The sequence below is a fragment of the Peromyscus maniculatus genome, chromosome 3 (assembly GCF_049852395.1).
Source record: "Peromyscus maniculatus bairdii isolate BWxNUB_F1_BW_parent chromosome 3, HU_Pman_BW_mat_3.1, whole genome shotgun sequence".
Classification (NCBI taxonomy): Eukaryota; Metazoa; Chordata; class Mammalia; order Rodentia; family Cricetidae; genus Peromyscus; species Peromyscus maniculatus.
This window is the reverse complement of record NC_134854.1, coordinates 28,306,502-28,321,450: the sequence shown is the minus strand read 5'-3', so window position 1 is coordinate 28,321,450 and position 14,949 is coordinate 28,306,502. Positions and strand designations below refer to the sequence as shown.

Sequence of the window (14,949 nt, the reverse complement as noted above, 5' to 3'; positions counted from 1 at the left end):
CCACTTAACAGTTTGGGTTTCTTATTTTATTTTATTTTATTTACACTTAGTTGTTGAGTAGGTGACACCTGGGTCATCATTCCGGAGAAGATTTCAGTCTTCATTGCTATCCAAGAAAACTAAGCCATTGTGAACAGAGGTGAAACTGGAGGTTGGGGAAATGCTTCACAAAGCGTTCCTTGCTTTTGTTCCCCACACGTTCTGTTACCCTGGAAGAGGGTAATAGTGGTGGTGGGGGGCGGGGAGTCAAACAGATGGACAGAGGAACCAACTGGTTGTTGATTTATAGCTTTCTTTTTTGTTATTTTCCTCCTTTGTGTTCGTGTGTGTATGCAGGGTAAATGTGGATGCTGGAGGACAATCACAAATGTCCTTTCTCAGGAGTCACTATCTTGCTTTCTGACACTTTCTCCCTGTCACCTAGGGCTCACTGAGTGGGCAAAGCTGGCTGCCCAGCATCTACCTCTCTCTACCTCCCAGTGCTGGGAGTACAAGCACATTCCCTCATCCCCTGCCTTTTATGTGGTCCCAGGGACTGAGCTCAAGTCTTTTCTAGGGTTAGGTCACATCCTGTGAGCACCAGCATTAATCTCTCTTTGCTTCTTGACTTGGATGCCACATGACCCTTGCTTCATGCCTCCCTGCGACAATGGATTATATTACCATGAATCAAAATAAACTACTTCCTTTGGTGGATTTTGCCAGGTATTTTTTTTTTCCCAGCAGTGAGAAAAAGTAACTAAGAGATGTGCTGAATCACTTCCTCTGGATATATGCCCAGGAATGATATAGCTGAACCAAATAGTAATTGTATTTTTAAAGATTTATTTACTTTATTCTATGTCTATGAGTGTTTTGTCTGCCTGTGTGTATGTGCACCACATGCATACCTGCTGTCCTCAGAAATCATAAAAGGGGGTTGGATCCTCTGGACCTGCAGTTATGGATGGTTGTGAGTCATCATACGGGTTCTGAAAACCGACCCCAGGTCCCCTATGAGAGCAGCAAGTGCTCTTAACCATTGAGCCATCTCTCCAGCTCTAGTAATTGTGTTTTCAATGTTTTCATGAACATATATACTGTTGTTCATGGTGATTACCTTTATTCCAACAGTGTAAAGTTTCCTTACTTTCCATATCCTTGACAGTATCTACTCTTCTTACTTATTTAAAAGGATAAGCATTTGGACTTGGGTGAGGTGGAGTCTCAGTGAGTTCTCACTTATATTTTCCTGATGGATTGAGGATGGTCAGCGTTTTTCATCTATTCATTGCCCATATTCCATTTGACTTGGACTAGTTTTTTAGTTGAGTTACAGAGCAATGGGCCTCATTATGGCATTTCATGCCTAGACCACTGTACTTTGCACACGTTCTTTTCACCTTAAGGAGCCCCCTTCAGCTTCCATACAACTGCATATGGGAGAAAACATCCTGGGTATTTTTCTTTTTTACCTATAACCTTATCTTTTTAGACCCCCCTTCCCTCTCATTTCTCCTATAATCATCTCCTCCATATTTTCAGCATTGGAGAGAACACACTCTGTATCTGTTCTTGTGAGTATGATCCACCCATTTTCTAGAAAACAAGATCATGTCGTTCTTCTTTTTAATTTTTTAATTTTTTTTAGAATTTCATACATGAGTACTGTATGTCATTTCTTCTCCCTTCCCATCCTCCAAGTCCTCCCCTATCTCCCCCTTCTTGATTTCTTTATCTTTAATTAGTGCTACATGTATATGTATATACATACATACATACATACATACATACATATATATAAACACAACCTGCTGAGTCCATTTTATGTTACTTTTATGTTTGTGTATATGTTAGAGCTGACTGCTTGGGGTTGAATAACCTATTGGGGGATTACCCCTGGAGAGGACTGATTCTCCCTCTCCCAGCTCCCATTAATTGCCTGTAGCTCTTCATCTAGGAGTAGGGCCACGTGAGATTTCCCCATCCATGTTGGTATTTTAACTGGTGTTGTAGAGGGGCTGGAGAAGTGGCCCAGTGGTTAAGAGCACTGGCTGCTCTTCCAGAGGACCCGGGTTCAATTCCCACATTAACTGGTATTGTCACTGTACAGATTTTGTTTAAGAGACTATGATGTTGAGGTGTCATGGATGTTCCCTGTCACATATAGAAGATAAAGTCTCCAGCAGACTTCACAGCACATGTCTCTGGCTCATACAGTCCCCTTCTTCCCCTTGTCCACGATGTCCCCTGAGTTCAACATGTAGGGGCTGTTGTAGATGTATCAGCTGGACTTGCACAGCCCACAATCAGTTGTTTTCTGCATTTTGACCAGTTGTAGAAGTTAACACACATTGTTTCTCAAGGTGCTGTGCAAGCTGCCAAGAGAGAAAAGCAATCACCAGTCCTACCCAGTTGTAAATCATATAAATCTCAACAAGGACAAGCATGGCAAGATAGTCCCCCCACACACACACTAGCAGTGGGGGTAGGAGTCCTGCTACATGGTTTTTATGAGAAATAACTAACTTATCAATTTTGATATTGAATTACTTGGTGTGTTGTTGATTTCTAGTGCTTCATATAAACTGGATTAGTAACCATCTGTCATCTGCTAGAAAAGATTTTGCTCCCACTCTGTAGGTTGTCTCTTCGTTGGGCTATTTCTTTTGATGTGCAAAATCTTTTTTATTGGATATAATAGTATTTGTTTACACTTATGTTTATTTCTTGAGCACTAGCATCATGTCCAGGAAGTTGTTGTCTGTGTCCACATCTCAAAATTCTTCCCCTATGATTTCTTCAAATAGATTCAAAGTTTGAGGTGTTTTGTTGTATTGGTCTTTTACCTATTTGGGATGGATTTTGATATGTGAGGATACGCGTCTAGCTTCAGTCTTTCACATGTAGGTATTCAGTTTTTACAGATCTATTTTGTGAAGAGCCTCCCTTTTCTCTGATGTATGTTTTGCACACCTTGCTTATGAATCAGTTGGCTGGACTTATTCCTGAGACCTCTGTTCTGCTCCAGTGGTCTATGTGTTTGTTTTTATGCTGGTACCATGTTGTTTTGTTACTATGGTTCTGTAATATGCCTTTGTAGTCAATTATTACTTCCAGCTTTATTATTTTTGTTCAAGATCATTATAGTTTTTCATCTCCTTTGACTTTACATCTGAGTTTTACATATGTTGAATATTTTGTATTTATTGCCATTTGTACTTCTTTTGAGAATTGCTTATTTCACGTAATTATTTCTTGATTGATCTTTTTGTGTATAATTTTGTGTTCTTTGTAAATTCTAACATAATATGGTTCTTAATAGGTATTAATCCTTTGTCAGATGCCTACCTGGAAAAGAGTGTTTATTCTTCCTGTAGGCTATCTTGTTACTTTGTTGAGTGTATCTTTTACTGTGAAGAACCTTTTCTAAATTTTATTTTTATTTTATGTACATTGGTATTTTGTCTGCATGTGTGTCTGTGTGAGAGTGTCAGATCTTGGAGTTACAGACAGTTGTGAGCTGCCATGTGGGTGCTAGGAATTAAACCCAGGTCTTCTGGAAGAGTAGCCAGTGCTCTTAACCACTGAGCCATCTCTCCAGCCCCCAGTGAAGAAACTTTTTAATTCCACATAATCCCACTTATCAATTCTTGTGATAATTATCTGTACTGCTGGAGTCCACGCCAGCACATCCACACCTATGCTTATATCTTGAAGTGTTTTATGTATATTTTCCTCTAGCAATTTCAAAGTCTCAGGTTTTACATTCAAGCCTTTAATGTATTTTAAATTATTTTGGCACAGAGCACTGGAGAGGGATCGATCCACTGTCATTATGCCTGTGGAAATCCACTTCCCCAGGAACCACTTATTGGAGGGACTGTCTTTTGCCCAACTTGTGTTTTTTGACACCTATATGAAAAGTCACATAGGGTGCCTGCATGAGTTTATTTCTGGTATTCTATTCCACTGATCTACATGCCTGTGTTTGCATCAACATGTGCTGTTTTGTTAGTATTTTTCTATAATATGACTTAAAATAGGGGATTATGAAACCCAGCACTATTACTTCTGCTCAAAGATGTTTTGGCTATTTAGGATCTCTGGGTTTCCATATGAGTTTTTGGATTAATTTTATAGTTCCATGAAGAATTTCACTGGACTTGTGATTTGGATCACATTGAATCTGTGGGTCACTTCTGGTAAGACAGTCATCTTCTCCAGATGAGCTCTGAGTATCCATGCACATAGGATGTCTTTGCTCTTCTAGTACTGTTTCACAGTTTTCATAATAGAGGTCCTTCACTTCCTTGATTAGGGTTATTCTTAGGTATTATATTTTACTTACTTATTGATTTATTTTGAGAATGCTGTAAATAAGACTGTTTCCCTGATTTTTCTCAGCACCTTATTGGTGTATAGAAAAGCTACTGATCTACTGAAAGTGCTTATCATATCTGAGCATTTTCCAGGAGAGTGCTTAGAGTCTTTTAATTATAAATCCTCTTGTTTACAATTAGGGATATTTTCTTTTTTCGTTTTAAAATATTTTATTAGCATATATCGGACATACATGATAGTGAGTTTCATTGTGGTGGTTTCATACATGACTATAATGTCCTCCAATCAATCATATTCATCCAAGGACTCTCTTTTGTCCCATTCCCACTCTTCTTAATCCCCTTCATCTTCTTGACTAGTCCTTCTTTAATGTTTTGGGTTTTGATTTGTGTGTGTGTGTGTGTGTGTGTGTGTGTGTGTGTGTGTGTGTGTGAGAGAGAGAGAGAGAGAGAGAGAGAGAGAGAGAGAGAGAGAGAGAGAGAGAGAGAGAGAGAGATTTGTAGCAGGAATCTTAAAAGTTCTTATTAATAAAATCAAACCTGAGGTGAGTTATTGGAGTCCATGCTGGTAGATCAGAGAGACAGAACAAGCCACAGCTATCTCACCTCACCAGTTCCTCAGCTGGTCCTGTTTCCTCAGACTGGAAGCCTCTGAGTCCTCGTACAGAATGAATCCCAGCTGAATTGTGCTGCATCAAAGCCTGAAAGCTTAACCAGGCCAAATGCTTAACCAGCCAAATGCTTAACCAGCCAAATGCTTAACCAGCCAAATGCTTAACCAGCCAAAATCTTCTAGTTTCTGGTCCTAATGCCTTATATATCTTTCTGCTTTCTACCACCACTCCCTGGGATTAAAGGCTGGCTTTCTGGGATTAAAGGTGTGTGTCACCATGCTTGGCTATTTCCAATGTGGCCTTGAATTCACAGAGATCCAGAGGGATTTCTATCTCTGGAATGCTAGGATTAAAGGTGTGAGTGCCACCATTTTCTAGCCTTTGTATCTAGTGGCTGTCTGTTCTCTGACCCCAGATAAATTTATTAGAGTACACAACATTTTGGGGAACACAATACCACCACAGAGATTGAGACAGAGAGAGACATAGAGAGATAGAGACAGAGAGAGAAACTTAATATGTTCTGTTGGGGTTGTTAACAGAAACACAGGTGAGGGTCTGTTTACTGGTACATGGGTACATTACCAGTGACTAGACTACTGAAGAAAATGTCTTTCTGTTTCCAGCCAGGCATTAACTGCGTACAAATTCTTTGAGTGATCTGGAGCCTCATAAGCCCCCTTCCCGCTGATGCCAGCATGTTGACAGGTCCAGTCTTTTGTAGATCTTGTGCAGGTCATTATAGCTACCATGAGTTCAAGAATGTAGCAGCCATGTTATTCAGATAGGTCAGGATTCTATACCTCTCCCCATTCCTTCCTCCAGCTCTCACGCTCTTTCTGCCCCTTTGTCTGTAATGTTCCCTGAGCTTTGGAAGGAGCGATATAGATATCTGATTCATGGCTGCCCATTCAAAAGTCACTTACTGTCAGTAGTTTAGTTATGAGTCTGCAGTCACCACTGACCCCCGCAGAAAGAAATGTCTCTGGGAAAAACAGATGGAAGCACTAGTTGATGGGTTTTATGAGCTCCTCTTCTTCCTTTTTTATCTTATCTATTTAATTTCTAATAGCTGTGTGTCTGTCTGTCTGTCTGTCTGTCCATACACATGCATGTACAGCATTTGCAAGAGTGCACACGTGTGCATACTTGCCTACACAGGAGAGTATAGGGCCAGACATTGACATCAAGATTCCTCAATTGCTTTCCCCTCTTAGTTTCGAGGCAAGGTCTTTCACTGCATCTGGGGCTCCCTGTTTGGGTGACCACTGAGCCTGCAGGGTCTGCCTCTTTCTGCCTCTGGCACCAGCGTTACAAAGGCATGTCACCACACATGCTGCTTATGTAAGTGCTGGGATCTGAACTCAGGGACTCACTTTTGTGTATCGGGCACATTACCCACAGAGCGGCATGCTCCCCCAAGAACAGACTATTTTTTTTTTTTTTTTTTTTGGTTTTTCGAGACAGGGTTTCTCTGTGTAGCTTTGCGCCTTTCCTGGGACTCACTTGGTAGTCCAGGCTGGCCTCGAACTCACAGAGATCCACCTGGCTCTGCCTCCCGAGTGCTGGGATTAAAGGCGTGCGCCACCACCGCCCGGCATGAACAGACTATTTCTTAAAAGCTGAAATTATCTACAATATTCCAGTTGGTAGCACATATAATTTCACATGCATTTTGGACAAAATAAATCAAAGAATATAAATGTTTAGTTTCACTATATATATTTATACAAACGTTTCAGTAATTTTTGATACACACATAATTTGTTTAGCAAGGAAATCAGTTATAGTTACAAATGAGAAAGTATAAATAAAAGTATATATTATCAAACATTTACTTTTAATTCTTTTATGAATTTTATAGTGCAATTTAAATGATTACTCTCCATTTGATGATGTATCTATTTCTGTCCCTTTACATATTCTCTGAGGACTAAACTAGTCTAGGTGCTTTTCATTGTGACAGGAAATAGATACCTGGCTATGCTAGCAAGTGCTTTCTTTTTTACTTTGATTAAATGCTATGTATTAATACAAATATTAAAAAAATATTTAACATCTTACACGGTCACAGTTCATAAGCGCTTTGCGCCAGCCTGAATGTTAACCATTGAGAAGTAGATGCCTTTCTGTGCCAGCAGCTGCTGGTGGGTGCCATGCTCCTTGACCTTGCCGTTCTGAATCACCACGATCAAGTCTGCGTTCTGGATGGTGGACAGGCGATGAGCGATCACAATGCAGGTGCGGCCCTCCCTGGCTTTGTCCAGGGCTTCCTGGACAACCTGTTTCACAATCACATGGGAGATTATGATGAAAACAGTCCTCTTCCTACAGTCCCCTCCCTGACAAGCCCCAGGATTTGTACACTCTGTCCTTCAACAGTGGCCTTGGTGGTGAAATGAAGCCGAGATTAGAAACCAAGGTATCAGTCACACCAGAAGAGAAGTGAACACCAGTTTGGATGAGTTCTGAGACAGACGATGTCTAATGGAGACAGGAGATGTCTAATGCAAGGTAAGGGCAGACTATGGAGTCCACCCTTTAAAAACACTCTCGGGCCTTGCCAAACAACATCCCTAAAGCGTCCTCAAGCCAGCTCCAGAGCATCAGGAAGCTGGAGCACAGGCCAAAGCCATCGCAGCAGTACAACAACCCCTGACCATCGGCTGTCACACAGCCCAACTCTTAACCTTTCTCAGGCTGGAAGGCACCAGCAGCATGTGTCTTAGGGCACGGCCGGACTTCAGCCCAGTCTCCCTTCAGCTCTTCACGGGCTGCTGCAGAGACGCTGCCTGCAGGAGCAGACTGCTGCAGCATGCAGCTTGTAGGCAGACATCACGGAACACAGAGGGCCCGAGATTAATTGCCCCTCATCACTTCAGGTCTCCTAAGGCCCATGTAGGCATTTCAGCTACGCTGGGAGCCGACACCAGCAGCAGTCAGCTGTCTGGCTCAGTGTTCTCCACCGCGGCAGAGAACGAAGTCAACTTAAACCCTTACCTTTTCGCTCTCGGTATCCAGAGCTGAGGTGGCTTCATCCAGAAGCAAAATGTGAGGCTGTCTGACGAGGGCGCGCGCTATGGCGATGCGCTGCTTCTGCCCACCCGACAGCTGAGTGCCTTTGTCTCCTACTCTGGTGTTGTATTTCTGGGAACAGAATTTGGTTGTTATGAAAACAGAGCTGATGACAAAGTGCAAAGACAGTGTGACTATAGAATAAATAATTTTCTAGTATACATAATATATAACATAAAACATGGGTTTAGCAGTCAAAATCCAAGTATAAAAACCAAATCCATGGCTCACTCTTATATATATATATGTATATATATACATATATATAACAAAAAAAGCTCTAAAATGGTGGATTTAATATCTCTGTTATTTTTATGGGTTTTTACATTTTGTGGGGGGTGGAGAGGGGATCACAGGACAACTTGTAGGTAGATCCTCCTGTGGGATCAAACTCAGGCTCTTCAGCATGGCGGCAAGCACCTTTAGTTCCTACGCCATCTTGTTAACCCTCTGTCTCCTTTCATTGGGTCTCACTACAGATCTCAGGTTAGTCTCACACTTACTGCATAGACCAGGCTGGCCTTGAACCCTTCCTCAGGTGTCATCTGAGATGACAGATGTGTGCAGTTGCACCTTCCTCTCTCTGGAAAACAGATACCTTAAAACCATATACTGTATGTGAGTTGACCAAAATTTATAAGTGTAGGAATTTTGTAATGGTTTTAACTTTCACCTTCTGCTCTAATTACATTTAGGACATGATTTGTGGGAAATTTAAACAGCTGTTTATTATCATCAAAGCTTGTCTTATTCACAACCTACAGTTGATGCCCTGTGAAGTATTTTAAAGTGAAAAAAAATTAAGAAATTCTTAGGATGTTAGCATTGGGTCTTTGTTTTTATGAACCATCACCAACAATTAATTAATATTAATTAATTGGTATTACAGAATTAATATTTAACCAAGAAAAGTCAAGTATTCTCCAAAAATTTGGGTTTCACATTCCATTCAAAATTCTTCCTATACTGTTTCCCACAGTAGGCAATCATCACTAACTAGTCAATATGATGCAAGAGACACTAGTTACAGGGTGTGCATAGGATCATATACACCTAGGAAACATTATTTTCCTGTATTTGAGCCCTTAATATGCTGACATTATAGCCAAAATGTGGGCTCTGATCTTTGTACCTGAATTTTGACTGTTCCTTTCTTGTTCGTGTATGTGCGTGTTTGTGTATGTGCATATGTGTGGTGCGTGTTTGTGTGTGTTTGTGTGCGTGTGTGCACGCTGTGTTCCTTGTGCACTTCTTTTCTTGAGACAGGGCCTCTCACTGAGATCTAGAGCTCACTGATTGGGTTAGGCCAGCTGGATGTGAAATCTGAGGGATCCTTCTCTATGTGCCTTCTCGGGGCTGGGATTACAAGCATGTGCCCCATCCTGTTCTTTGCCTGGGTGCTCAGGATTAAACTCAGGGCTTCGGGGTTGTACTACAAGCACTTTAATGGCTGAACTATCTCTTCAGCCTCTGGAGAGAAGAACCCTGCTAAGGTCTGGGCAGATGCTTGATAGAGATTCCACCCCTGAGCTGTATCTGCCTCAGAATCCAGGTGTTCTGGATGTGTTCCTCCCTGTGTGAGTGCGGAGTCACCGAGCTACAGGAACTCAGCAGTGATCCTTGTGGGGTCCATAAGGACAGTGCTGTTAACCCCATGGGAAGGAGGAAACGACCAATGGCAGAGTAAGCCAATGGCTAGGTCTAATCACTCAGAAGGGGATGCTTAGAGACCAGAGTCGGTCTAGTACGCTGAGAATAAGAATCATGATGTTCACAGAGGTGCTCTGAGTAACAGAAAGAGATTGAAGTCCAGAGGTGGGTCCTTGTGGTAGTCACATACCAGAGGACAAAATATTTTTGAGACTCTATAGTGATTCTGTGTTGTCGCCTGCATCAGTATCATCTGAGCTTTGAAGTCTCAGAGCCCTGGACCCTGCTGCCAAATTATTCTTCTTCACCAGTGATAGGGTGGAGGCTGATACTTTGTACTTCCGACGACTTCCAAGGTGACATTGATCCACATTCAGGCTTTGAAAGTCAGTGGCTCTCATTAGTAAAGGGTGACTAGGGATTGGTACTTTGAATGTTTGAGCCTGGAAAAGTTACTAATTCTTGGTTGGACCACATTGAGGAGAGGAGGGGACAGGCCTGCTCCCAGGTTATGTGTTTGAGGGGAGTAACTATCTATGAAAAAGCCAAAAGAGAGGAGAGTTTTAGGGAAGAGTTTTGGCCATGGTGTTGTCATGCGTGCCTGGCTGGTTTGAGGCTACCAAGCCTTATTTTAAGAGCACTTCCTGTAATAATGAACATAACTAGTGATAATGGGAGAATGTATATTAGTTATGTAAGATGCATTTTTAAAAAATAAGACCTGAGAAGGTACAGAAAAAGGTGAGAGATTCAATTTATCCAACTTACAGGAAGAACTGAGAGAAGTCCATAGGACAATAGCCCTGGGAAGATTTTGGTAGTCAAGTCTAAGATTGTAGCTCAGGACCCTACAGTGGGTGGTACATCAATTATAGATCATATAATACCATAGCCATCTTAGTGACTCAGCTCTAGTTGGAAAGAAAGCCTTCTTTCTGGCATGGGCACAAGCTCCCTTGTCTGGCCTAACTCCATAGTGGCACTTGGATCACTGAGGGGAGCTACAGAACATTCATGCCTGCTTCCGCTGCAGAAACAGTGGAGACTAGATGCTGCCTGTCTACCCTTTACCTGGAAGTGGGACACTCACATGTATCCCCAGGCCAGAAACAGGTGGATCCTCGAGCTGACAAACTTAAGAACTGTTCCAGTTCTCAAAGTTCCTGTCTCTTCTCCTTGACTCTGTCTAATATTCTGCTACTTCCTCACAATGACAGGGAAGGAATTGGGTAAACATAATCTCTAACTCGGCTAAGAAGTATGGATAGACACCTCTCTGCTGGTAAGATACATTTTGGTTGCTAGTCTTAGGTTTCAGAGGACAGGCCCAGGGGTGTAGCTCAGTGGTCGAACACTTGCCTGTTACATACAATGCCGTGGGTTTCATCCCCAGACTGGGGATGGGCAACACCAAAGAATAAATGAAAGGGGCTGCTAACTACCAGGCACAAGGTACATACATTAGGCAGCGACTCGATGAACTGGTGGATGTTGGCCTCCTTGGCCGCCCTCACGATCTCGTCCTGGGACACGACCCGGCTGTTGTCTCCATAGGCGATGTTCTCTGCGATGCTACAGTCAAACAGGATGGGCTCTTGGGACACAATGCCAAGTTGGGCTCGGAGCCACTGGACATTGAGTTGCTTTACTTCTTTGCCATCTAGAAACTGGGAGCAAGGGTTCACAGATCAACTTCAGGACCAGCACAATTCAGATTTAGCAAAATCAGCACCATTATTTCACAGCATAAAACTCTTGGGTTGCTGTGAGATTAAGGAAAAGGTTTCTGGTTAATTTTTAGTTGTCATATAAAATATAATCATTATATTTTCATGTGTATGTATCAATGAACTTTACTTTGATTTGTCTCTCACTACTTCTACAACTCTGTTTGAGATAAAGTCTCACTCTGTAGCCCAGGCTGGCCTGGAACTCACACTTTAGCTCAGGCTAGCCTTGACTCCATGGGAATTTTCCTGTCTCATCCTCCCAAATCCTGAGATTATAGGCATAAACTACCAACAGCTCGACCTTACAACTCTTTATAAAAATATTTAATGATATATTTAATAAAATAAATTATTTATTTTTTACTGAGAATTTAGTCAGAGTTTGAGAACCAACATTTCACTAATTTTGAATGTAGTGATAAGTCCTGTGTTCAAACTTCAGTGATAAAACTGAAACATGAAATCAGAACTCTCAGAAAATAGTTTTTAAAAAGGCAGTAAGGTAAGGAGCAGAGCTCTTGTAACTAGTAAAGAATTGATGCAGTAAGGTTGTAAATGTGTGTGTGTGCATGCACATTTATTTTTGTTTTTACATCCGGTCCACAGGCCTGTCCCCGCTGTCTTCAGAACGGGGCAGACTGCCCATGGATATCAACCAGCCATGGCATATCAAACTGCAGTGAGACAGGAACCTCCTCTCCTATTAAGTCTGGATGAGGCAATCTGGGCAGAGGAAAGGACCCCAAAGCAAGTAACAGAGTGAGAGACAGCCCCTGCTCCCACTGTTAGGAGTCCCGCAAGAAGACCAAGCTGCATACTATAACACATATACAGAGGGCCTAGGTCAGTCCCGTGCAGGCTCCCTGGTTGTCTGCTCAGTCTCTGTGAACCTCTATGAGCCCAAGTTAGTTGATTCTGTGGGTTGCCTTGTGATGTCCTTGACCCCTCTGGCTCCTACAATCCTTCCTTCCCATCATAAGTGTTTTTGAATAGAATAGAAAAGAGGCCAGCCTGGTCTACAAAGAGAGTTCTAGGACAGCTAAGGCTGTTACACAGAGAAAGCCTGTCTCGAAACACCAAAATCAAAACAAACAAACAAAAATTCTAAGTAGCAGTGAATAATTAGTAGGAAAGTTAAAAAGAACCATGGACAGCAGGTAGAAAATTTCCTTCTTTTCATCTCAGTCACTAGTGCTGCCAAGGCCCCCTGGAGCAATGGGTCATTGCTAATGCTTCTGCGATGTTCTGAGTGCTCATAGCTAAACACATACATAGGAACAATTACCTGCTCGGAATCCTGTTTCTTTCTTTCTCTCTCTCTCTCTCTCTCTCTCTCTCTCTCTCTCTCTCTCTCTCTCTCTCTCTCTCTCTCTCGTCATTAAAATTCATTACCTTCTACAAGACTTCTCTCCCATGCTCAGCACCTAAGATGGTTTCTGACAGGATCTCAGAGTTTTGCTGAGTATGGAATCCTGATTACTCCCTCACCATTTCAGCTGAGAAAACAAAAGGCATCCCTCCGTATTTCCAGCCGCTCTCCAAATGTGTCCACCTCACTCTGGGAGCCCCGTCTCTTTGGTTGTGCCACGGAATATGTCCTCTGTGTATCAGTAGTATTGGCTTATCCTGGCTGTGACAATGCTTGGGCCTCCTCTTGACCTGTCTCCCAATCCTGCCGCTGCTCTTCCTGCCTCTTCTACCCTGGATTTTCTTCATAGTCCACACTCACTTAAATCTCCATGTCCCTCTCTAACCATCCTTCAGTCACGCGAAACTGCGCCATCAACACTTCATTGAGAGTAGAGTGGCAGAAATAGCCCACAAATTGTATTCACATCGTATCAGAAGTTCTCCTCTTTCCACGTCTGTACCCTTGCAAACCACTTCACCACTGAAACGCATCCTCCCCTTGACTTGTCATCCCATTCCCATCTTCTGCAACTCTCTTTATCTTTCTGGCTACTTCAGCTTTGGCCAGCTCTTAAATTGTCAGCTCAAGTCTCACCATGGCCAAGGAGATAGGCGGTCAAAAGCTGCTTAGAGGGCAGCATGTGGAGAGAGAGGCTGGGTAATCCAGCCAGTGCGGTTGGCCTAGCTGAGACATCTGGGTTGTCAGATTATCTAACAGAGGCTCTTGCTGAAGGGTTCAAAACCCCACGGCCTACGATATATCCCGGCATTTGGATGATGAAATCTAAGATGGTCTGAGTACAAAAGCGTGCTCACCACTGTGCCGGCCACGGGGTTGTAGAAGCGCTCGAGCAGCTGGACCACTGTGCTCTTCCCGCAGCCGCTGCTGCCCACCAGGGCCAGCGTCTGGCCCTTCTTCACCTCCAGGTTCAGCCCCTGAAGCACTGGGATGTCCGGTCGGGTGGGATAGTTGAACTTGACTTCATTAAATTTCACATTTCCTTCCAGCGTATTCTAAAATGAGAACAGTAACATTTAGTTTGATTGCAGAGTTATTGAAAACACAGGGTATAATGTTAATTCCTAGTGCCGGGTGTTGGAAGTGAGCTTCTATCATAGTTAAACTTCATTTCATCTCTGGAATTAAATCTAAAGAGGTAATGGTTTTGCAGCATGAATTCTCAATACAACACCAATGTATTCTCCAATACTAGAATAACTACATACTGGAAAGCCTAACGAACTGGATTTCCGTTTACCTTGGGCAGTATTCCTATCTCCCTGTAACTTTGTTTTATAAAAGTCATGACAATTAATATACAATATTAACAATGATTGAAATCAACTCATCTAGGTCTTAGCAACAGCATATATTTTTTTTTAAATTAAAGCACCGATTTTATTAAATTTCCTCTTTGTGTCTTTTCATTGGGGAGTTATGGATAGATCAGCCGTCGGAAGAGCAGACTCACAGGCTTCAGGCCTTCCGTGCTGTAGCTGTCAATCTCGGGGACCTTTTCAATGATCATGATGATATGCGATGCCGACACTTTGGCTTTGGCATAGTCAGGAGCGAATGAACTGACCTGTCCAACTGCCATGGCACCAAAGACAACAGCTGAGAATACTCTGGAAAATAAAAGGCAAGCATGTGCAGAAAGTGATAGCTGCAGTGTTAGCACTGTGGCACATCTGTAACGAAGGAGTGATTGCCATCAGAAGGTCGGAAGATATAAACTCCGCCCCCCGCCCCCTTATGTGTTCTCATCAGCATGAGAGATGCTGCAAAATAGCCCCTTCAAGCTCTCCTGTTATCCTCAACTTTCTACAACATGACCTTTGCTAACACTTCCTTCTAAGAATTACCAATTTGTTTTCCACTTTTTGAACCCGGAGTGGCCTTGTGATATGGTTTCATGGACAGGATGTGGTGGAAATCACTGACTGTTCCCAGTTTCAAGTTTATGACTCAGCATATGTTTTGTTCCTTTATTTTTCTCTCCTTGCCTCTGGCCAATGAGCCTACAGCTCACTGCAGACAACATAGATCAAAACAGAGATCTACTATGCCCAACACAGACAAGGAGAACTGACCCAGAGACTCCAAGCAGGATAAATATTTATAGTCCCATGTCACTGAGTTTCGTT

General features: G+C 42.5%; 2 protein-coding genes across 3 annotated transcripts in view; both read right to left on the bottom strand.

The window, feature by feature from the left end:
* Window positions 1-14,949, bottom strand: part of LOC102911743 (multidrug resistance protein 2) — a 259,280-nt gene that overhangs the window by 107,990 nt on the left and 136,341 nt on the right. The gene's annotated exons all lie outside the window — the stretch shown is intronic.
* The window catches only part of LOC107402875 (ATP-dependent translocase ABCB1), a 144,654-nt gene continuing 136,346 nt past the window's right edge, over window positions 6,642-14,949 (bottom strand). For both annotated transcript variants that reach the window (XM_076566297.1, XM_076566296.1), the window contains exons 24-28: window positions 14,274-14,430; window positions 13,618-13,815; window positions 11,122-11,328; window positions 7,937-8,083; window positions 6,642-7,218 (exon numbers count right to left, since the gene is read on the bottom strand). In XM_076566297.1, coding sequence (XP_076422412.1) covers window positions 7,012-7,218; window positions 7,937-8,083; window positions 11,122-11,328; window positions 13,618-13,815; window positions 14,274-14,430 — 916 coding nt within the window. In that variant the 3' untranslated portion in view covers window positions 6,642-7,011. The remainder of the gene's footprint in view (window positions 7,219-7,936; window positions 8,084-11,121; window positions 11,329-13,617; window positions 13,816-14,273; window positions 14,431-14,949) is intronic.